This window comes from Salmo salar, chromosome ssa04 (genome assembly GCF_905237065.1).
Source record: "Salmo salar chromosome ssa04, Ssal_v3.1, whole genome shotgun sequence".
NCBI lineage: Eukaryota > Metazoa > Chordata > Actinopteri > Salmoniformes > Salmonidae > Salmo > Salmo salar.
This window is the reverse complement of record NC_059445.1, coordinates 18,290,206-18,314,498: the sequence shown is the minus strand read 5'-3', so window position 1 is coordinate 18,314,498 and position 24,293 is coordinate 18,290,206. Positions and strand designations below refer to the sequence as shown.

The following is a 24,293-nucleotide window of genomic DNA, read 5'->3' as shown; positions in this document are numbered from 1 at the left end:
TGCACAATCCCTCCATCAGTGCTCAGACTGTCCGCAATAGGCTGAGAGAGGCTCGACTGAGAGCTTGTAGGCCTGTTGTAAGGCATGTCCTCACCAGACATCACTGGCAACAACGTCGCCTATGGGCACAAACCCACCGTCGCTGGACCAGACAGGACTGGCAAAAATTGCTCTTCACTGACGAGTTGCGGTTTTGTCTCACCCAGGGGTGATGGTCGGATTCGCGTTTATCGTCGAAGGAATGAGCGTTACATAGAGGCCTGTACTCTGGAGTGGGAACGATTTGGAGATGGAGGGTCAATCATGATCTGGGGCGGTGTGTCACAGCATCATCGGACTGAGCTTGTTGTCATTGCAGGCAATCTCAACGCTGTGCGTGACAAGGAAGACATCCTCCTCCCTCATGTGGTACCCTTCCTGCAGGCTCATCCTGACATGACCCTCCAGCATGACAATGCCACCAGCCATACTGCTCATTCTGTGCGTGATTTCCTGCAAGACAGGAATGTCAGTGTTCTGTCATGGCCAGCGAAGAGCCCGGATCTCAATCCCATTGAGGACGTCTGAGATCTGTTGGATCGGAGGGTGAGGGCTAGGGCCATTCCCCCCAGAAATGTCCGGGAACGTCCAGGTGCCTTGGTTGGAAGAGTGGGGTAACATCTCACAGCAAAAACTGGCAAATCTGGTGCAGTCCATGAGTAGGAGATGTACTTAATGCAGTTGGTGGCCACACCAGATACTGATTTAAGTTTGATTTTGACCCCCCCCCCCCTTTGTTCAGGGACACATTATTAAATTTCTGTTAGTCACATGTCTGTGGAACTTGTTCAGTTTATGTCTCAGTTGTTGAATCTTGTCATGTTCATACAAATATTTACACATGTTAAGTTTGCTGAAAATAAACACAGTTGACAGTGAGAGGACGTTTCTTTTTTTGCTGAGTTTATTAGCGGACTAAACACCACTCCACGGTGAAGGAAGTTTTCTAATGAACTTCACCACTAGTTACCATATTAGAGCAACAGCAATGAGAAAACAGTCAGTGGTTGTATTTGATTAACATTTATTGAAAAAGTATTGATTTCAGCAAACCAAAGTAAGTCACGCAACTACAGAGGACAAACATACTTAGGTGGGCGTTGAATATTTTTTGTTGTTGAAAGTATTGACCTTGGTCGAATCAATGTAGTCAGGGCTGGTCTCGGCTCGAAGGTGATGAAGTTCATCAGCAGTGGTGGAGAAAGTATGCAATTTTTATACTTCAGTAAAAGTAAAGATGCCTTGATAGAAAATTACTCAAAAGTGAAAGTCACCCAGTAAAATACTACTTGAGTAAAAGACAAAATATTTGGTTTTAAATATATTTAAGTATCAAAAATAAATGTAATAGCTAAAATATACTTAAGTATTGAAAGGAAAAGTAAACATAAATCATTTCTAATTCCCTATATTAAAAAACGATGGCACCATTTTTTTTATTTACGTATAACTATGGGCACACTCCAACACTGACTTAATTTACAAACGAAGCATGTGTTTAGTGAGTCCGCCAGATCAGAGGCAATAGGGATGACCAGGGATGTTCTCTTGATAATAAGTGCATGAATTTGACAATTTTCCTGTCATACTAGCCATTCAAAATGTAACGAGTACTGAGTACTTTCGACTGTCACGGAAAATCTATGGAGTAGAAAGTACATTATTTTCTTTAGGAATGTAGTAAAGTAAAAGTTGTCAAAAAATATAAATAGTAAAGTACAGATACCCCCAAAAAACGACTTAAGTAGTACTTTAAAGTATATTCACTTAAGTACTTTACACCACTGTTCATCAGAAACAAACTTCACCGTGGATTTTAGTCCCCTAGGATAAAAAAAAAAGATACACCATGAGAACGTTCATGTAAAACCGGGAGGTGTATGTTATTGGGTCTGAATGTAAAATGTTGCAACTGTGGTGGGCATCATATTCCCGACTTCCCTGAGTGCCCTGTTAGGGTGAAAGGTTGAGGTGTCAAGGATCAGGGCTGTCCAGCAGATCTCCTATGTGGAGCTGGGGAGAGAGTCTAAGGGGCAAGTGGCCACAGCGCTAAGAAATGGCGGTGGATGCACAACAGCCCGTTGTAAATGTTCCTCATCAGTCAAGAGATCTGGATACAGTCATTGTGAAGGTGGATTTTGTAACGCTTATTGCCACAGTTATTAATTGTACTGTTCAAGTGTCCAAGAAATCATGTTGCTGATAAGTATTAGGGGCATCAATATTTCAAGGTAGAAGCACGGCAAGGATACTGTCGTTGGAAGATGGCACGACCTTCGAGGCTCTTTTCTGATTCCAATGTTTGATTTTAACAGAAAAGCAGGTTGATTTTGAACAGTTGAATTTTATTTTTGATCGTTTGACTTATCCACCCATACAGTAGGTGGCGACATGCACATAAGTGTTGCGGAAGCCATTAAACCAGAAAAGAATAATTAAAAACCCTTTTTTCGCCAGTGTAAACGGAAGTTAACATTGACCAAGAACAATTTCTTACGGTAGCGTTTTTATTGTTATTTAGACGTTTATAAACACCCTGGAACTCAATATGAATCCTTTAACTGCTCAGCATCACATACTTACCCCCAGGTAGTCTTTAATTCGCGTTGTAGACAGGACGATTTATGTTATCTAGCTAGCTAGCTGCTAACGTTAGCTAACAATGGCTAACTGTATGATTTTTCACACTCAAATAGCCTCCATCATGGAGGTGCTAGCGAATGCTGCCGTGGCAGAGATCTGTAAACTCGTAGACGACGACTATGCAGTGGTTCGTTTGGAAATAACTCAAAGCCAGAAAGAAAACAGGGCATTGCGGAGGAAATTACAGCTACAGGAACTGAAGGTGGCACGGGAGCGCGCAGAGAGGACAGCGCGAGAGCGCGTCCTCGCCAGTCGTCCCAGTAGTGTCAAGATCCTCGACCGATACAGAGGCATGGCAAGAGGTACATTTTGATGTTGCAGAAGGCAGAGGCTGCCGCCCGGTTCCTCTCTGCGCATGTGTTCAGATGTGTGACCCAGAATTGGATCTTGGTCAGTGTTTGGATAGTATGCAATACTTACCCTGATTACCAATACTTAACCATCTTGAAAATGTTTTTATTTTTATTTGACCAGGCTTCACAAAGTGCTAGTGATATTTTGCACAAATACAAAATATAATATTCTTACCAGATTCTTGATTTTACTGAATGTCCTGTTGTCATATTTAATTTAAATAATATGATGCATGGAACAATAAATAGTATATCAAGAAGTGATCCCTTACATCCTAGACAGTTTCAATAGTGTACAATATAACATTGAGCATTGTCAGTACCTCATTTAACCACCCATTTCCCCCAATCATTCTCTCAGGTGAAGGACATCTCGCTCGAGGCCACAGGAGCTTTGTGAAGCCAGCGGGACACAATACATTGAGAGATGACCAACCAATCACTGTTGATGAGGGGAGTGGAACCTCAACCCAGCACGTTATCATGATAGAGGTTAGTGTAATAGTATTACATCAAAATTACAGTACATCAAATGTGGCCAGTTTATTTAAGAAAGGCTCCCCTCGGCTATTAATTTGCTTACATGTACATCCTTATATATCTAACATATGGGAGCTTGTGAATCTTCCCTGAGATATTGTTATCCAATTAAACTAATTTACCGGTAATAACCTCTTCTCTTCTTGTGTCAGTCTGCAGATCCTGGTGTCAAGCTGGAGAGGACTGAAGGAGAGGAGGTCCCACGGCACAGCAGAGTCATCCAGTCTGGAGAAGCGGCTGGAGTGGCGTCCCCTGTAGCCACAGAGGACCTCACCGCACCCCAGCCCAGGACCCGACGCAGCATCACGGAGGTCAGTGGAACGCCGAACGCCGTCCTCAAGTCAGAGACCGACACAGAGACTTTAACTGTAACACAAAGGCTTTTACACACAGGATCTGACCACAGGTCAGAACCAGAGGGGCTGGGGAGACTGGGCTGTCCTCCTGCTCCTGGCTCAGAATATTTACTTTACAATAACCTGAGCTCGAGGGCGGTTCAAGTTAATTCCCATCGAGATTCAGGTGACGTGTTAGAGGCTTGCAGTGAGCTGTCCTGTTCTTACGCAACAGAAATGGACCCTGTCAACATATCCTTGGGTTTAGAGACCCAGACTGATCTGTCTAGAGGGGACTGGAACCAGTACAGTAGTAGTGTGTACTCTGAAGGGTGCCTAGATAAGAAAGGGGAGGTTATAGTCATTGATGAAGTGACTGTGAAAGTGGAGGGTGATGCTCCTCCCACATGGAATGTGGATGAGACTCACTTAGGAGAAGGACACTCAGAAGGCAGAGATTTCTTAGATTACAGGGAAAGCTTAGAGACAAATCTAAATGTCGCTACCCACTCCCCTTTACACGCGTTCAGGGATCGAGACCCAGTATCCACATTGATGGGGCCTTCCAATTCACACGGCCGTGTCCTTTTCGATCAGGTATTGAACTCAAACGACAGGGCTAGAGCCCAGGCTCAGGGAGGGGGAGCCACATCAGACAATAGTAAAGAGAAACGGTTCCTCTGCATGTTCTGTAACAAAGGCTTCAGCTGCATCCAGAAGGTGGAGATCCACCAGAGGGTCCACACAGGGGAGAAACCCTTCAGCTGTACCCAGTGTCACATGCGCTTCACCCAGGCTGGTGACTTGAAGAGGCACCAGAGGGTCCACACAGGAGAGAAACCCTTCAGCTGTACTCAGTGTCAGATGCGCTTCTCCCACTCATCCAGCCTGAAGAGGCACCAGAGGGTCCACACAAGGGAAAACCCTAAAGCTACCCTCAGTGTCAGAAAAGGTTCACCCACTAGAACCAGCTAAAGGTGCATCTGAAGATCCACACAGGAAAAAGGCTGTTTGCCTGTACTCACTGTGGGAAGAGGTTCTCAGAGAGGAGCTACCTCAGGATACACCAGCAGAAAAAACATTCCACTCTGTAACATGGAAAGTAACCATTCCACTCAATAGCTTCCGAAGTTTAGATCAAATTCTGCATTAAAGACAAAGATACATTTTCATTGTCAGCAGAAAATATCCACAGATGCATTTAGAATAGGAAGACTATCATTTTTCAGTGTTGGAATATTCCTGGGTAGAATATTGCATCCAGACGTGTGAGATAGATATATATGCCTAAAAAGTGTGTTTCATATTGTGTTTGTGCGGTGTAGGCTATGTTCATACAGATTGAGACACTACATTTTAAATTTACATTTGAGTAATTTAGCAGGCACTCTTGTCCAGGGTGAATTACAGTTAATACATTCATTTTAAGAAAGCTGGGTTCAACAACCACAACACAGTCGTAGCAAGTACATTTTCCCTAAATAAAGTCAGTGCTAGTAGGAAGAAGCCTTATTTTTTTGTCAGGGACTCTGCTGTCCTAGCTTCAGGGGCAAGCTGGTTCCATCATTGGGGTGCCAGGACAGAAAGAGTTTTGACTGGACTGAGCGGGAGCTGATCCCTCGTAGGGGTGGGACGGTGAAGAGAACAGAGGTTGCAGAATGGAGTGCTCGGGTTGGGGTGTAGGATTTGAGCATAGCCTGAAGGTAGGGAGGGGTAGTTCCCCTTGCTGCTCTGTAGGCAACCGTTATGGTCTTGTAGTGGATGAGAACTTTGACTTGAAGCCAGTGGAGTGGGCCGAGGAGTGGGGTGACCTGGGAGAACTTGGGAAGGTTGAACACCAGGCAGACTGCAGTGTTCTGGATAAGTTGCAGGGGTTTGATGGCACAAGCAGGGAGCCCATCCAACAGAGAGTTGCAGTAGTCTAGACTGGAGATGACAAGAGCCTGGATTAGGGCCTGTTCCCCTTCTTGAGTGAGGAAGGGTCGTACTCTACGGATGTTGTAGAGCATGAACCTTGGAGCGGGTCAGGGCTTCCCCGGAAGGAAGAGCTGTTCCGGCTTGTGGAGCTTGAGGTGGTGGGCAGACATCCAAGCTGAGATGTCTGCCAGGTACGTAGAGAGACACGTGTATGTGTGATTTTCATATGGTGTATTTAACACTTGTTTATGTTTAATAAACACAATGGGACTTTTCATTCTAAGACTTTTATTGAGACTCTCTTTAATATACATCACATCTGATCTCACCCTACTCTGCATATACCCGACAGCACTTTATAACCAATATACACTTACTAAATATACCTACACATACCCACACACTAACAAACACCTACTGTATACATCAAAATAATTAAGTCAGGTTTGATGATTACTTGACTTATCATAGCTGACTTATATTTACCCACAACATCATATTTATGTCCAGCATGATGGGTTTAACAACAATGAAGTCATTCTGTAACTACAGTATAGGACTCAAACATAGTGGGGATGGGTAAATACTCCGGGGCCATACTTGAACATTAGAAACTGTTTAATTGTAAAAAAAAAAAAAAATGGCTCTGTTTCTGTGCATTTGCCAATTAAAATAATTGATTTACTTGCATGTGATTTAAAATATTTTTTATTTAATCTTTATTTAACTAGGCAAGTCAGTTAAGAAGAAATTCTTATTTTACAACGATGGCCTACCCCGGCCAAACCCTCCCCTAACCAGGACGACGCTGGCCCAATTGTTGCGCCGCCCTATGGTACTCCCGATCACGGCCGGTTGTGATACAGCCCGGGATTGAACCAGGGTCTGTAGTGACTCCTCTAGCACTGAGATGCAGTGCCTTAGTCCACTGTGCCACTTGGGAGCCCAAAATTGTAACTGGTCCCATCAGATAATCTGCTGCACGTTAGTCCTATGCTAACCTCACCAGATCACAGTCATTATTTCCTGGAACAAGTTCTGCATCAGCCAATTATAAATGTTGACACAGATTGAGGTGAACAAACACTACCATAAGAGTGACTTTGAAGTCAAGCACTCTCGTTATTATCCTACAAATGGCAGTATTGCAGTAACAGTGTTGGTTAGTTTTTTAAAATGTGATCACGAGTCCGGACTCAAACCCACGTTGGCGTGTATCCACACTTGAGGAAAGTTTATAGTGTGTCTTCTAAAGCAGGGCCGGTCCTAGCTTTTGGGGGCCCTAAGCGAGATTTAGTTGGGGGGGGCCCACCACCTCACGGCAAAACATTTTAGTGGTCCCCTTTGACGGCAGGGAGAGAATTTCAGTTTTAAAGTTCCTGCAATTCTACACATTTTGCCATGGGGTGTATGCCGCTTGTGCCTTGGACCGGCACTGTTCTACAATACACCTGTCAATCAACAGATCAACGCATCCTACTGCACGCCGTAGGCCTATTAATAAGGTGGTAACACAAGACCATTCAGTGCTTTCAGGGTGTCCATAGTCATAGAGACAACTGAAAGTAAGAAGCTAGATATTAGGCTTACACTAATTGTGTGAAGGGAAGTGCAGGCAAAACATTTTATGAGTAGCTTCTTGTTAGAGTCCCTCTTGCTGACTGACACACAGGCTACTGGCACTGCTACATAAAGCCTGTTGCTACTATAGGCTATATTACATAGAATTGTAGGCTACATTTCCATGTACAATGTTTTAGATGCATTTTTATAATCATCTACTTTTTCACATTGTGTTATTTGAGTCGAGGGCCCACAGTGGAGCGCTTTTTCCTCAAAATGAAATCCTTGCCTCGAGGGGGATTCAAACTAGCAGCCATCGTACCTTGCCGTCTCTGGGCTTACTGCCTTAGTGGATCACACCACCAGTTAGTGATGGCAGTAAGGGTAAATTACGACTATTTGACAAGACCACGAGTCTTCGACTTTGAATATAAACGTACATGTTGTATAATCCTCCTACATCTTCATTGCGGAACATTGTCTAACATTAGTACTATTAGCTAGTAGCCTTGTCAAGGATGCATCAATGCAATATTGGCACACAACATTTTGTTACAGACCAACGGAACATAAGGCAACCTTGAATTTGTCGGTTTAAAATATCCCTCTGGTGGCCAGGGTTGACCTATTTTAAGAAATACCATTTGTTGCTGGATATAAAGTCTAAGATCTTTTGATAGGCTGATGTGGCATTTTGTTCCAGAAAATAATCAGTCATCTGGTGATGTTAGCATAGGGCTAACATGTACCAGATTATCTGATGGGACCAGCTACAATGCAGCGTTCCATCACGTGCAAGTAAATTGACAATTTTAATTGTCTGATGCACATTTTGTGACAGAGCAACTGTTTGAATGTAAACTGTTTCTAGTGTTCACAAGTATGGCCCATCCATCATTAAAGTGTGTTTATCTGTGTGTATGTATCTGAGGGAGTGTATGTCTGTGTAATCTGTATCACCTGTCTCTTCCAGGAGGAGGAGGGTCCAGAGGTGCTGCTGGTGAAGGAGGAGGGCTGTGAGGAGGGTCTGGGGAACACTAAGGGGACCATGGTCATAGATGACAACCAGACTACACCTCCTCCTGAACCCACAGAGGAACCAGCTGAGCAGCACAGGACCACACACAGTCTCACTGAGGTGAGCCCACTGTAAACTACTGTCTGAATGGTATTAGGTCAGGGCCCGTATTCACTAAGCCTCTCAGAGAAGAGGTGCTGATCTAGGATCAGTTTTGCCTTTTAGATCATAATGAATAAGACTATATGGAAATATCCTAGATCAGCACTCCTACTCAGACTCTTTTGTGGATACGGGCCCAGGTCTTGATACATTTTTGTCTTAAGTGTGGGATCATGTCTTCGTATGATCAAACCATTAAAGAGTGTCAAGTAATCAAATGAACTAACACGTTTGCATAGTATCAAATGAATTAATACGTTTGCATAGTATTCACGTATGCATAGTATTCACAGCAATCCCTCATTGCTCCATAGAAGGGTGCTCATATCAGATTTCTTGATCCAACATCCTCTCACTCTGTATCTCTTACAGTCAGTAGACATGGAGGATGGGAAGCCTGATCTGCTGCTGGTCAAAGAGGAGACAATAGAAGATGGACCAGAGAGCATTGACCTGCTGAGTGGACTAAAGATGGGGGAGCAAGGTAAGGTAGAAATACATATAGCCTACATACAGTAATAGATCTTCAATGGGATTAGACATTTGCCTAGATAGTTTTTTCTTAAATCAATAGAACTTATGTTTACATACAAAACCACACATTATAATGTACGAACTTGACTAATTGTTTTTCTTTGTAAAGTCTATTTTCTAACCTCTTCCTGCAGGTGGTTGGTTGGAGGCTAACAGAGGAGACTGGGCGTCCATCTTGGATTCCCAGACCCAGACGGGTGCAACCAAGGGACCAGGGGACAATGTCACTGAGCAGGCCAGGACTAGAGACGACATAGTGGAGGTCAGTGGATGGGACAGTGTCCTCAACTATGGGCTGGGGAACAACACTGTTAACCACAACCAGAAACAAACAGTCGAACACAAAACAACAACTGAACTTAGTCTCCATGACAACAGACTGGCTGAGACCAGGGCGAGGCGTAGATTTGGTCTGCGGGGACAGAGAGGTGTCCGTATGAGAACAGACACAGACTCTGTTAGCGATGCTCCGTCCTGCTCCTATAGTTGTGATTCAGAGAGACTGATGGCGCCTCAGGTTAACCCCCTAACAGGTGCTGCCTTCAGCCTGCCTTCTATAGGATCTATCAACTGGAATATGGACCCTGCCACAACACAGACACTCCCTGGCCTTCATCCTCCTCACACTCTTCTGTTAAACCAGACCTCAGATAATGCCAGTGCCTCAACACTAAATGGCTACACAAGCCCATTGACAAATGACAGTAGTAGTAACGCTATCAGTAGATCCGGTGGCAGAGAGAAGCGCTTCCCATGTTCATTCTGTGGGAAATCCTTCAGTTTCCCCAAACAGATGGAGATCCACCAGAGGATGCACACAGGGGAGAAACCATTCGGTTGCCACCTGTGCCGGGCTAGTTTCTCCCAATCATCCAACCTGAAGAGGCACCAGAGGGTCCACACAGGGGAGAAACCCTACAGCTGTCCCCAGTGTGAGAAGAGGTTCTCACGCCAGCACGATATGAAGATGCACCTGAAGGTCCACACTTGAGAGAGGCCGTTCACCTGTACACACTGCGGGGAAAGGTTCTCAGAGGAGCTACCTTAGGATACACTAGCAGAATTTGTACATGGCCCACGAATACTGTATACCCACTGGGTACACCACATCATTTCAACATGGATAATTGGGTAATATTTGGTAGATACGTTGATCAATGAGATTCCAACCTATTTTCACCCACTCAAAATGACTGCTAAAAGTTTGTTGAATTCCCAATGTTATCACTATGCTTTCAACCATCTAAAAGTAAAACCAAATTCTATGTCAGATTTTTGGTTTAGTTTTTATCTATGTGTTATCACTGCATTTTCAACCTTTTAAAATCACACTAAAGTTAAAATGGGAATACATTGTCAGATATTTTGTTTATTTATACAATAACTTAATGTGTAATGAATATGATTGATCTAATAGCACAACCAAATGACCTGGAGTTTCCGACAACTTAAGGTGTTGCCCACCACATTCAGCCAAGTGTGTGCAACATCCTAAGGTGTCGGAAACTAGTGGTGGAAAATGTTGTTTTATTACGACAGTACACATTTTTTTTTTTTAATCCACCCCCGTTGCTGACCATTTAAAGCTAGTTAAGGAGGAAAATGATGCCTTTGCAGCCTGAATAGAGGATGCTTTATGTACAAGCTGGTCCACTGGGGAATCTAGTGTATTATTGGGAATGCACATCAGTCCTAGACGATAGTGCAGATCTAGCGGCTGGCTGTCCTGTAGTGGTGCACTGTAGCGGTGCAATTGCCCTCATACTTGAGACACTGGCGATCTCATAAAACAACTATCTTAACTTGAAATTGGTGATGACTATTTGGATATCTCTCTTAGCAACCTAGATGTTGTTTCAGCAATAAGGCATGAGAACCCGGGGGTTATCGTGTGTTAACTCCCGACTAAGGGCTGTTCTTATGCCCAAGATGAAGCCAAGGGCCGGGAATACAGCCCTTAGGAGGGAGTTGTCACACAATAATTCCCGGGTTCTCATGCCTTATTTATTTTATAAAACATTTGCCAACATATGTATATATTTTGTAAATAGATCTAAATCAAATAAGGTATTTTAAGTAGTTTGATTTAATCTTATTCTTAAACTTTTATTTTTGGTTGATGTGAATCAACATTTATTATTAATTTATAGATTCCATTTGAAACCAACCGAAGTTTGAAAACTCGAGGCCTATATGTATTGTCTATTTCTAGTTTAAAACTGGGCTGAATTGAAACAATAGCCGTTGATGACTTTCCAAATGCTATATTAGAGGCCTACAGTAAATAGCATCATTGATGATATGATTGATGAACTATGGTTACATTTCATTTGCTCTGTGTAACCTGTCCTTTAGAATGACTTCCATAGCAACAGTGAATCTATCAAGTGGACATTTCTCAACAATCATTCTAACGATAGCACATTGGTAACAGTCAATGACGAATATCAAAGCTAAGCAGGGCTTGTAGATAGATCAACTCTCTAGCCTATTGTTTTTTTTTTCTTAAAGTGGATATTACTTTGAAGATGAAGTTGTTTCAAAGGTAAAAATAAAAAAGATTATTCGTTTGACTTTTTTCAAATGCAAAGTATTTGCCACAGATTCCACGTCACAATACGTTGACAAATGACGTTGAAACAACGTTGATTTAACCTGTTTGTGCCCAGTGGGTAGTGAGGTGTAATATAGTACTAGTTAGTTTGTAGTTAATTCTGTTGGTTTGGGATGTAGGAGGGAACTGGATGAGGTGAACTGAGGAAAGAATGAGTATGATGAGACAGTAGATGATGTGGTGATGGTTGGTGTGATGGTGTCTGTAAAAATGCTTCACTGATGAAGAGTGAAACTGGGCCTTTAGGTTGATACTGATGTTTTATAGTGAGGAAATGATAGTGCCTTAATTCATGTTTACTTGACATGAAGCTGTGTAATGTAATATTGAACCTTTAACTAAGTATTGTAAAATTAATTTGATCAAAATTTTGATTTAATCTTATTCTTAAACTTTTATTTTTGGTTGATGTGAATCAACATTTATTATTATGATAGTACCAGATTTACAGAAAAGGTCAAGTGTTACCATAGTGAGAAGTTATTCTACTTGTCATGTATCGTTTTGAACAATAAAAATGATTCTAATGCCATTTTGTTTAAATTAAATACTAACTTGGTTATTTTGTATCATTGCAGAGACTGTTTGGACTTTTTTTTATACACTTCCAGTCAAAAGTTTTAGAACACCTACTCAGTCAAAGATTTTTCTTTATTTTTACTATTTAACTACATTGTATAACACATATGGAATCATGTAGTAACCAAAAAAGTGTTAAACAAATGAAAATATATTATAGATTTGAAATTCTTCAAATAGCCACAGCTTTCCACACTTTGAAAGTTTCTTTAAGTGCAGTCGCAAAAACCATCAAGCGCTATGATGAAACTGGCTCCCATGAGGACCGCCACAGGAATGGAAGACCCAGAGTTACCTCTGCTGCATAGGATAAGTTCATTAGAGTTACCAGCCTCAGAAATTGCAGCCCAAAATGCTTCAGAGTTCAAGTGACAGACACATCTCAACATCAACTGTTCAGAGGAGACTGTGAATCTGGCCTTCATGGTCGAATTGCTGCAAAGAAACCACTACTAAAGGACATCAATAAGAAGAAGAGACTTGCTTGGACCAAGAAACACGAGCAATGGACATTAGACCGATGGAAATTTGTCCTTTGGTCTGGAGTCCAAATTGGAGATTTTTGGTTCAAACCACCGTGTCTTTCTGAGACGCAGAGTAGGTGAACAGATGATCTCTGCATGTGTATTTCCCACTGTAAAGCATGGAGGAGGTGTAATGGTGCGGTGGTGCTTTGCTGGTGACACGGTCTGTGATTTATTTAGAATTCAAGGCACACGTAACCAGCATGGCTACCACAGCATTCTGCAGCGATATGCCATCCCATCTGGTTTGCGCTTAGTGGGACTATCATTTGTTTTTCAACAGGACAATGACCCAACACACCATCAGGCTGTGTAAGGGCTACCTTCCCAAGAAGGAGAGTGATGGAGTGCTGCATCAGATGACCTGGCCTCCACAATCCCCCGACCTCAACCAAATTGAGATGGTTTGGGATGAGTTGGACTGCAGAGGGAAGGAAAAGCAGCCAACAAGTGCTCAGCATATGTGGGAATTCCTTCAAGACTGTTGGAAAAGCATTCCAGGTGAAGCTGGTTAAGAGAATCCCAAGAGTGTGCAAAGCTGTCATCAAGGAAAAGGGTGGCTATTTGAAGAATCTCAAATATAAAATATTTTGATTTAACACTTTTTTGGTTACGTCATGATTCCATATGTGTTGTTTTGATGTCTTCACTATTATTCTACAATGTAGAAAATAGTAAAAATAAATAAAAACACTTGAATGATTAGGTGTTCTAAAACTTTTGACCGGTAGTGTGTGTGTATATATAAAATTAACTCCAATACCTCCATATTGTTAGGTACCTTTATCACAGTGTTAGTTACGCTTCACTGTGGTTAACATTTTATAATATGTCATGTTTCTGTGTGAACAACAAAGTGTTTATTTTATAAACCTTTATATGCTCTTCTGAACAATCTTTGTTTGCAGTCTGCAGTCCATGAAGACCTGCTGATATCCGGTGTTACTGGCGGGAGAGACTGGACAAGTGAAGCGGCTGGTCACAAACCCTGGCGCCGGATCACGACCATGGATCAGGAGCCGTCACTCTTCCTTTCCGAGTCAGAACCAGGACCCAACCGCGAGGGACAGAGATTCCACCACAACCACTACATAGAAAACAACCAGTGGACAGGAGGACTGAACAACCTCAGTCCTGGTGGTCATCAGAGTGACAGAGGCTCCAGTCAGCAGCCCAGACCCTTCCCTTCACAGTCTCAGTGCAGGGATGAAGCAAGGCCTGGGGCTGATGGAGATAGACCCTCCTGTTCCTTTGATACAAACACCACAGTATCCATGATTAACAGAGCAGGTTACCCTGGGCTTCAGCCTTCACAGAATGTGGTGGGAGACCCCCTGGTGGTAGTCTATCAACAAATCTGTCTTTTCCTTCAGGGTCTCATCTAATGTCTAGTGACTGGGTTCATAGAAAACTGAGAAACACTAGACCCAGGTCATCTCATGGTTACCCCACAAATACAGACAGGGTCATGATGGGTGTTCACCACGAGGGGTACTTAACGTATAACACAGCACACAATCCCAACAACACCCAAACAATGGCTAGAGGTCAAGGAGGGAGCTCAAAGACTAACCACCTGAGTGTGGTGGCTCCTGCTGCTACCACCCCCGGTGTCGTTGCGTCACAATGTGGGAAGTTGAGCATTAGAACTGACTCAGACAAGCCGTACGCGTGCCCCACATGTGGGAAGTGCTTTGCCCATGCAAACTATGTGAAGACGCATCAAACCGTTCACACCAAGGACAAGCCCTTCAAGTGCAAACTATGTTACAAGAGCTTCGCCTTCCTGACGAGCCTGATCAGACATAGGAGTGTCCACAATGGGGACAAATTGTAGCAGTGTGGCTTGAGATGTACGCAGTGGATTTCTTTGAACTATTCTTTAGCTAAAATATTATAGTTATCATGTCTAGTGTCTTGGGGTAAGATGGTAATTAACCACATACCCCTCAATAACCCTTTGTTAACTTGTCATTTGAAACAGGCTTGTGTAAATACCTGTTTTTAGAGAGTTGTTCACACACAACTAAATAGTAAGCTTACTTAGACGTAATAAAGTCATTATTTTCTACTCTATTCTTTCTAAACAAGTCTGGCCTGAGTTTGAAAGATACTGATGAATAGGAGATTAGATTTATAATAAGCAGTACCGTATTTCAGAGAACTGCGCGCATACCTTTTTCAATTAACCACACCCTTTGCACTATGACGCCAACCCATAAGATCCTTTTCACTTCAGTGTAAACGGAAGTGAACAGTGACCAAGAACATTTTCCCCGAAAGCGCTTTTGTTATTTACACGTTTATTAACACCATGGAACTTAAAATATGACTAATTTAACTGCACAGCATTACATTAGTTACCTCAGGTAGTGTTTAATCCGCGTTGGAGACAGGACTTGGTTGATAGCTAGCAAGCGTTACTTACAAAATTTAACTGCTAACAATGGCTAACTGTATGGTTTTTCACACTCAAATAGCCTCCATTATGGAGGTGCTAGCAAATGCAGCCGTGGCAGACATATGTAAACTCGTAGACGACGACTATGCAGTGTTTCGTTTGGAAATAACTCAAAGCCAGAAAGAAAACAGGGCATTGCGGAGGAAACTACAGCTACTGGAAATGAAGGTGGCACGGGAGCGCGTCCTCGCCAGTCCCAGTAGTGTCAAGATCCTCGACCGATACAGAGGACTGGCAAGAGGTACATTTTGCAGGCGGAGCAGTGTTAATGTTTGGTTTGGTCTAGTCATTTTGACAAACCATTTAGCCTTATAAAATATAATTAAGTCGCATTTTTGTCGTTTGAATGATTTAGTTAAGTTATTGACAACTAAATTCCCTTTCATTTTAGTCACATCACATTTGTATTGTCTCATTAACCTATAGTAAACATAAATCACTGACTTCCATGTACACATACATAGCCTTGTCCTACCAACATATATTTTTCTGCACAACATCCTATTCTCTTCCCAACAGCAGAAATATGACAAACATAGACAGTGTACAAAACATTAGGAACACCTTCCAAATGTTTGCCCTTAGAACAGCAACAATTTGTTGGGGCATGGACTCAAGGTGCCAAGCTTTCCCCTGGGATGTTGGCCTATGTTGACTCCAATGCTTCCCACAGTTGTCAAGTTGGCTGGATGTCCTTTGGGTGGTGGACCATTCTTTATACACACAGGAAACTGTTGAGCATTACCTTATTTATTTTACAGCATATTGGGTGACAGTCATTAATATTCCTTTCACCCAGCTCAATGTAACTTTGATAGGTTTAGGTTACTACATGATACTCAAATCTGCCCTATACCCATCATGAGGTTGCTACAACCTAGCCTATGAATGAAAGTTTACAATGTAGGTGCACAGGTCGAGAGAAACATTTGAGTAATCAAGGTGACAGACAGTGACACATTCAATACCGCCTTGTACACTCTTGCCTGCATCTAGCTGATCTAGGGTGTAATCCAACAGTCGCAAACAAGAGTTTCTATTGTACAATTTCTGGTATGTTTATCCCCGTTCCGTTTAAGAAACGTTTTTCAACAGAATCTGCGGAATTAATACACCCCTGATCACATGCAAACACAGTTCACTTTCATAGCAGCCACATACAAACAGCATAATCACTTTTCTCGTTAATTTCTTCTCGCATCTACGCGTTTCGCTTGCGGCCTTTAGTGCACAACACATCAGCTGTCTGTGACCCAGGCTGTGTGACCAGGCAACAAAACCTTTCCAAGCCAAACGTTCATATCATAATCGCTACACACAGCCTACATCGTTGTCAACTTAGCTACTAGAACTATCATGTTAATAAACCCGCTACAATCATGCAGTACAGTTAGCAAGCAGTTTAGCAGTTACACTGTCAGGCCCCGGTGGCATTAAATGAAAACCAAAAGCTTACCTTGACTTCGGAAAGTTAGTGTTGGCTAGCCATAGCCAGCTAGCTAACATGGCATCCCTCCCTGTTTGAGATGGGTGTTTGAGTAGGCTAAACTAGCTAGCTGCATTTGCTAGCAAATGAATTTGTTCAAAACTCTCCAACTATTGTCTTTCTCTCTGAGTCAACTAATTTTATGCACTGCAGTGCTAGCAAGCTGATGCTTATGCTTTCAATACTAGATTCATTCTCTGATCCTTTGATTGGGTGGACATGTCAGTTCATGCTGCAAGAGCTCTGATAGGTTGGAGGACTGCCTCCAGAAGTTGTCATGATTATTGTGAAAGTCTATGGAAAGGGGTAGAACCAAGAGCTTCCTAGGTTTTGTATTGAAGTCAATTATTTGGTCAAATGTGAATATATTTAGTATAGTTTTATCTTAAAAGGATAACTTTTTTCAGGTTTAACTTTCTTTATTTAATGAAATTCACTGAGGGAGGTCCTCCCCTTCCTCGTGATGAACCTCCACCGATCAGATGAAAACATGACTGGTTGTGTTTATACCACAATAAAATGTAATACATTTTAAAAGTTAAATAGCAAATCTTTACGACTAGGTCCACAGAGATCCTGTTGAATTAATAGCGATTCTATGATTAAGCTCGTCCATACCGGGAATAAATTAAATCTACTTTCACCCCTGATTATATAAGAATTATCTGGCCATGTAAATTCCTAATTCAGGCTACATAGATAACACATTACATACAAAACAAAAAGACACACACAAGTGCAGAGCGAGAGTAGTGTTTCGCCCAGTGATGTAGTAGAGTCACTAAACCTTGAGTCCCCTGTGCTCAAGTCACGTCACAAGTCCCTATGGCTGAAGTTGGACCAGGACTCGGGCACTGGGACTTTAAGTGCTCAAGTCTGAGTCACTGGGTCCACATTAACTCAAAAGTTATTTACCCAGTCAGATATAGCGTAGTGGCAAAAGGAATTTAGCAACTAGTCTCTTGTAATCAGCCAACCGCATCCCATTCCAGCCATCACTTACCTGCTTCTCTCCGTCCGCCCTTCATGCTCATCTATTCCTCCATCATTCAAAAAAGTAAAATTTAGCTGTGATGCCGAGCAGGGATGCAGTCCCTGATCAGTTATCTGTTGTTACATTTGATACATTGGAGCAGCTCCTAGAGTGAGCAAAGTTGATACATTGTATATCTTTTCATCCTTGGTATAACCAGTGCACAGGCCAGTCTGGGTAGGCTTTGCAAGTTCGTTGTCACGCAGCAGTGCCAGAGAAGAAAAACAGCTTTGTAACAAGCATGTGTGCAGATTTACAGCAAATAAAACTGCTCATCTCTAAGCTCAAATGGTAAAAAAAATAAAAATATGACCTGCGATTTCGTGCACATTTGATGTAATTTCACAAACCATGTCGTGGGCCGTGTTAAACTAGTCCTTGGCCGATAATTACTGGTTTGATAACAAACATTGTTCAGTCATGTTACCTAGCTAGCTAACAACCTGGTAACTTGACAGTAGGTCTAGGCAAATTTGATCGGCACTGGAAGAAAGGAAAAGGGTCTGCTACTCATGAGATCTGCTTCAAAGGTAGGATTCATATGGGCCTAATGCAACCCTAAAATATATTTAAAAAAATAGATTACCCTTCTGGTGCTCGATACGTTGTTTTGCGGCTAACGTTTTTAAAGTTGGGAGCAGTATGTGTTTGTGGGAGAGAGACAGAGTGTGAGTGAGTTACAACTGAAGAGTAAAGAAGGTTTCATGCAGTGTTTCCTCCTTACTGCCACAATGACATGCAGATCATTATGCATGTGTATTCCTAAAGAAGGAATATCAGTGACAGGTTTATTGTGTAGCACGTGCATAGCGTTTAGAAAAACAGGAACAAGCGTTGGAGGGGACGGAGCGAACAGGACGCTAGGCCACTGAATCTTTCTGCCGTGGTATTGCGATACTTGGCCTGGTATCGTTTGTAAAATGTTGGTATCGTGACAACACTACAGCTAATAGGGATGAGGTCAGTGACCTGGAAACCTCTCCCTCAACGTCAGCAAGACAAAGGACCTGATCACGGACTACAGGAAACCGAGGCCCAGTAGTTGGAGTATCAAGTAACTCGGTGTCCACATCACTAAGGAATTAGCATGGTCCACAAACACCAACCCAGTTGTGAAGAAGGTACGACAACGCCTCTTCTCCCTCAGGAGACTGAAAAGATTTGACATGGGCCCTCAGATAGTACAGCTGCACTATTCTACAGCTGCACAATTGAGAGAACCTTGACTGGCTGCATCACCGTTTGATATGGCAGCTGCTTGGCATCAGACCCAGGGAGGAAGAAAGGCCCAACCCCGAGGAAAATCTGACTCCCTTTCCAGCAGGTGGCGTTTGATAATTTTCGCCCACCAAGCAAGGAATTTTTTGTAGGGACGTCAGTTGAATTTTGCCAACAAAAAATGTTATGGCTTATTTTCTACGTGAGCTTTATTTGATCGAATAGAAGCTTCGTAATGCTTAAGTTGTTACGAGTGTAAGTAGGACGTGACATCACGGCAACTTTGGAGAAAAAAACCCATTTGACATCGGAATTGTCTCTAGATGGCTATTATTGTCATGAGGAATATTCAAAAAAGGATTACAATAATGAGACGTATCCACCAATCCAAAGAAAGGATAGTCGGGTGCTATACAGCCCTCCGTGCCGCTTTGTGGACAACAACTCCCATTGTTAGGGCGGAGAGACGTGTTTCTTGTCAGTATATCCATAATCTTTGTCTCTCTTCCGTGATCCGGAAACCGATAAGTGGTCGAGGAGCGTGTCAATCACTGACGTAAAATAAGAACTGGAGACTGCATTTAAAATGTCTGACCGCAGTTTAAGGTAATCAACTCATGTTCGCATACGCCGACTCCTGGACCGTCTATATCTGGGTTGCATCTGGTTTATACAGACTAACGTTAGATGCGCACAAGAACTCAGTGGGCACAGGTAGCAGCGACGACGTCACCCCAAAACATGGCAGACATTGGGTGGATATAAAATGTTTATCTTTGGCTGTGAGTGATTTATTATATTTTTTTATATAATTCAATGGATGTTTTGGGACTAAAGTGTTTTAGAGAAGTGCGATTAGACAATTCCTATGGAAATTGCCTTAATCTGCCACACCCCCTTTGAATCAGCTGTTGTACTTCCAGAGGAGAAAAGCATGCACACATTACGTTTGATATGCTACTTGTCCTTTTATCGATTAAATGTCTTGCGCAGCTAACTTCATTTGTTTTTATCGCATTACATATTTATTTTGGGATCTACCTGTCATTTGCCTGATGGAAATTGTGGAGAAGCAGATTCTCATTTCATACAAGCACATTTTCGTCCACGTTCAATCTCCTCGCCGGCTCTCCTCGATTACCTTTGGCCTATTTCAAAAGGAGGCGAGAGGACTCCGGAACATTTAGAAAGGCCTTTGTCTCCGTCCAGTAGCCGAACGAGATTGCGTGAAGATGACGTACGGTGTAATAAAATACGTCACGATGTCGCGAGGACATGTCGCCCCGTTCCCCTCTGCACATGTGTTCAAATGTGTTAACCAGAATTGGGTCTTGGTCAGTTTTTGGATAGTAATAAATAATTCCCCTGATTACTTATCTTGTGCAAAGACATTATCATATTCTAACCAGATTCTTGATTTACTGCATTTCCTATTATTTAGTCAATTAAAACCGTGTGACACATGGAAAATAATACAATCAATAAATAGTATACCAGGAAGTTATGAGTGTTACCTTACATCCTTGTCTGTTCTAGACAGTATCAATAAATATATTGTTGAGCATTGACAGTAGCTAACCTAACCACCTCTTTTCCCCCAATCACTCTCTCAGGTGAAGGACAGCTCACTGGAGGCTACAGGAGCTTTGTGAAGCCAGCAGGACACAATACATGGAGAGATGACCAACCAATCACTGTTGATGAGGGGAGTGGAACCTCAACCCAGCACGTAATCGTGATAGAGGTTAGAGCGCATTCCCTTTGACATTGTTATCCAATTCAACTCATGTACCGGTAATAAACTCCTCTCTTCATGTGTCAGTCTGAAGATGCAGAGGCTGCAGGCCCTGGAGCATCGTCTCTGGTCAAGCAGGAGGGGTCTGAAGGAGAAGAGGACTCATGGCACAGCAGAGACATCCAGACTGGAGCAGCATCTGGGGTGCCCCCTGTAGCCACGGAGGACCCCACATCGCCTACCCAGTCCAGGATCCGACACCGCATCACGGAGGTCAGTGGAATGCCGAATTCCGCCCTCAAGTCAGAGACCGACACCAAGACATTAACTGAAACACACAGGCTATTACACACCGGAACTGACCACAGATCAGACCCAGAGAGACTGGGGCTGGGGCCACTCGGCTGTCCTCCTGCTCCCGGTTCCGAATACTTACCGGTATTTCACCAGAGCCAGAAGACGGTTCATTCCCGTGAAGATGGTGATGCGTTAGAAACTGCCGTTGATGATCCGTCTTGTTCTTACTCTACAGAGATGGACCCTGGCAACATGCCCTTGGGATTAGAGACACAGACTGATCTGTCTAGAGGGGACTGGAACCGGTACAGTAGTAGTGTATACTCTGAAGGGTGCCTAGATAAGAAAGGGGAAGTTATAGTCATTGATGAAGTGACTGTGAAAATGGAGGGTGACATTCCTCTCACATGGAATGCAGATAGTCACCTAGGTGACGGACACTCACAAGGCAGAGACTTCTTAGATTACAGGGAAAGCTTAGAGACAATTCCAAATAACGTGACCCACTCCCCTTTACACACGCTCAGGGATCGAGACCCAGTGTCCACATCGATGGGACCTTCCGATTCACACAGCCTTTTCGATCAGGTATTGAACTCAAACGACAGCGCTAGAGCCCAGGCTCAGGGAGGGAGAGCCACATCAGACAGTAGTAAAGAGAAACGGTTCCTCTGCATGTTCTGTAGCAAAGGCTTCAGCTGTCCTCAAAAGGTGGAGATTCACCAGAGATTCCACACAGGGGTGAAACCCTTCAGCTGTAACCAGTGTCACATGTCCTTTGCCCAGGCTGGTGACCTGAAGAGGCACCAGAGGGTCCACACAGGGGAGAAACCCTACAGCTGCCCACAGTGTGAGAAGAGGTTCTCCCGCCTGGACAAGCTGAAGATGCACCTGAAAGTCCACACAGGAGAGAGGCCGTTCGCCTGTACGCACTGCAGGAAGAGGTTCTCAGAGAGGAGCTACCTCAGGATACACCAGCAGAAAAACCATTCCACTCTATAACATAGAAAGTAACATTCCACTCCATAGCTTCTGAGGTTTAGATCAAACCCTGTATTAAAGAGAAAATAATACTTTTTATTGTTGTCAGCAGAAAAGATCCACAGATGAATTTGTAGTGACGAGAGTAACAGATTTCAGTGTTGAATATCCCTGGGTAGAATATTGCATCCAGACATTGTGTGATATGTAAGCCTAAATAGTCTGTTACATATTGTGTTTGTACTGTGTAGGCAATATGATGTTTCCAAATGCCTATTTCATTACTTCCATTAAACGACTTTATTTTTTTCCCCCAAGACATTCTTAATGAGAAAATGAATTACGTTTTTCAAGTTCATGCAGATTTTTAGTTGAGACTTGTATGTGTGATTTTCATATGGTGTATTTAACACTTGTTTATGTTTAATAAACACAAAATGGGACTTTTCATTCTAAGACTTTCATTGAAACTGTCTTTAATATACATCACATCTGATCTCACCCTATTCTGCATACACCCAACAGCACTTTATAACCAATATACACTTACTAAATATACCTACACATACCCACACACTAACAAACACCTACTGTATACGTCAAAATAGTTTAGTCATGTTTGTCTGATGATGACTTTTGGCAATTTCTACCCACAACATCATATTTATGTCCATGATGAGTTTAACAACAATGAAGTCATTCTATAACTACAGTATAGGACTCAAATGTAGTGTGGATGGGTAAACACTATGTTTAAAGTGTGTTTATTATCGGTGTGTGCGTGCGTATGTACCTGAGGGAGTGTATAACTGTGTAATCTGTATCATCTGTCTCTTCCAGGAGGAGGAGGGTCCAGAGGTGCTGCTGGTGAAGGAGGAGGGGTGTGAGGAGGGTCTGGGGAACCCTGAGGGGACCATGGTCATGGAGGATAACCAGACTACATCTCCTGAACCCACAGAGGAAAAAAATATAGCATTTCTGCTTCTGTGGATCTGTAAGTGTGGGACCATGTCTTTGAATTGTCAAACCATTAAAGAATTTCAAATAATCAAATCAATGTACACGTTGCATAGTATGAAATCAACTAACATGTTTGCATAGTACTCATAGCAATCCCTCACTGCCCAATGAGAAGATGCTCCATAGCAGGATGCTTATATCTGATTTCTTGATCCAACATCCTCTCACTCTGTATCTCTTACAGTCAGTAGACATGGAGGATGGGAAGCCTGATCTGCTGTTAGTCAAAAAATACATTATCTAAGATTGAATACCAAATATCATCAGTCATAAAAGTGTAAGTAATCGCTCAGCACTACCCACCAGCACCACCTAAAGGGGCACCAGAGAGTCCACTCATGGGAAAAACCCTACAGCTGCCCCCAGTGTGAGGAGAGGATCTCTCGCCAGGACCAGCTGAAGATGCACCTGAATGTCCACATGGGAGAGAGGAGCTACCTCCGGATACACCAGCAGAAAATGCTCAAGAACCATGTATAGTGTATGTAATGTAGAACTAATTAGTTAATTCTGTTGGTTTTGGATGTAGGAGGGAACTGGATGAGGTGAACTGAGGAAATGAGTATGATGAGGCAGATAGATTATATGGTGGTGGTTGGTGTGATGGTGTGTGTAAAAATGCTTCACTGATGAAGAGTGACAACCTTGTCCTGTTTGATGTTGGTGTTTTATAATGAGGAAATTATAGTGCGTTAATTCATGTTTACTTGACAGGAAGTTAAGATAAAGAACGATAGAGATAAGAACATAAAGATGTGTGTAATGTTGAACCTTTTCCAAAGTATTCTGAAGTGTATTTTATCAAAGCGAGGGTATTTTTTACAATAAACTCCAATGGCTGCAAATTGTTTGGTACTTGAATCACAGTCATAGAGATGGCCTTGACTGTGGTTAACATTTTATAATATCATGTCATGTTTCTGTGTTCAAGAAAGAGTATCTTATATAAACCTTTATGCTTTTCTGAAATTGTCTGGTCACAAACCCTGGCCCTGGATCAGTACCCTGTATCAGGAGCAATCGCTCTTCCTTCCCGAGTCACAACCAGGACTGAACCACAAGGGACAGAGACTCCACCACCACACAGAACACAACCAGTGGACAGGTGGACTGAACAACCTCAGTCCTGGTGGTCATCAGAGAGACAGAGGCTCCAGTCAGGGATCCAGTCTGCAGACCAGACCCTTCTCTTCACAGTCTCAGTGCAGGGATGAAGCAGGGCCTGGGACTGATAAAGATAG

General features: G+C 42.8%; 1 protein-coding gene across 4 annotated transcripts in view; it reads left to right on the top strand.

The window, feature by feature from the left end:
• LOC106602404 (neurotrophin receptor-interacting factor homolog) overlaps nt 1–22,482 on the top strand; it is a 59,134-nt gene extending 36,652 nt beyond the window's left edge. Inside the window, exons 1-7 of one of the 4 annotated variants that reach the window (XM_045717558.1) lie at nt 1,055–2,984; nt 3,397–3,527; nt 3,728–3,886; nt 8,364–8,528; nt 8,943–9,054; nt 9,239–9,366; nt 13,730–14,897. In XM_045717558.1, coding sequence (XP_045573514.1) covers nt 2,702–2,984; nt 3,397–3,527; nt 3,728–3,886; nt 8,364–8,528; nt 8,943–9,054; nt 9,239–9,366; nt 13,730–14,206 — 1,455 coding nt within the window. In that variant the 5' untranslated portion in view covers nt 1,055–2,701 and the 3' untranslated portion in view covers nt 14,207–14,897. Of the gene's footprint in view, nt 1–1,054; nt 2,985–3,396; nt 3,528–3,727; nt 3,887–8,363; nt 8,529–8,942; nt 9,055–9,238; nt 12,296–13,729; nt 15,524–20,632; nt 20,764–20,841 lie in introns of those variants that run through there. The other 3 variants (XM_045717556.1, XM_045717557.1, XM_045717559.1) reach the window with 3 other exon arrangements.
• The last annotated feature ends 1,811 nt before the right edge of the window (nt 22,483–24,293 follow it).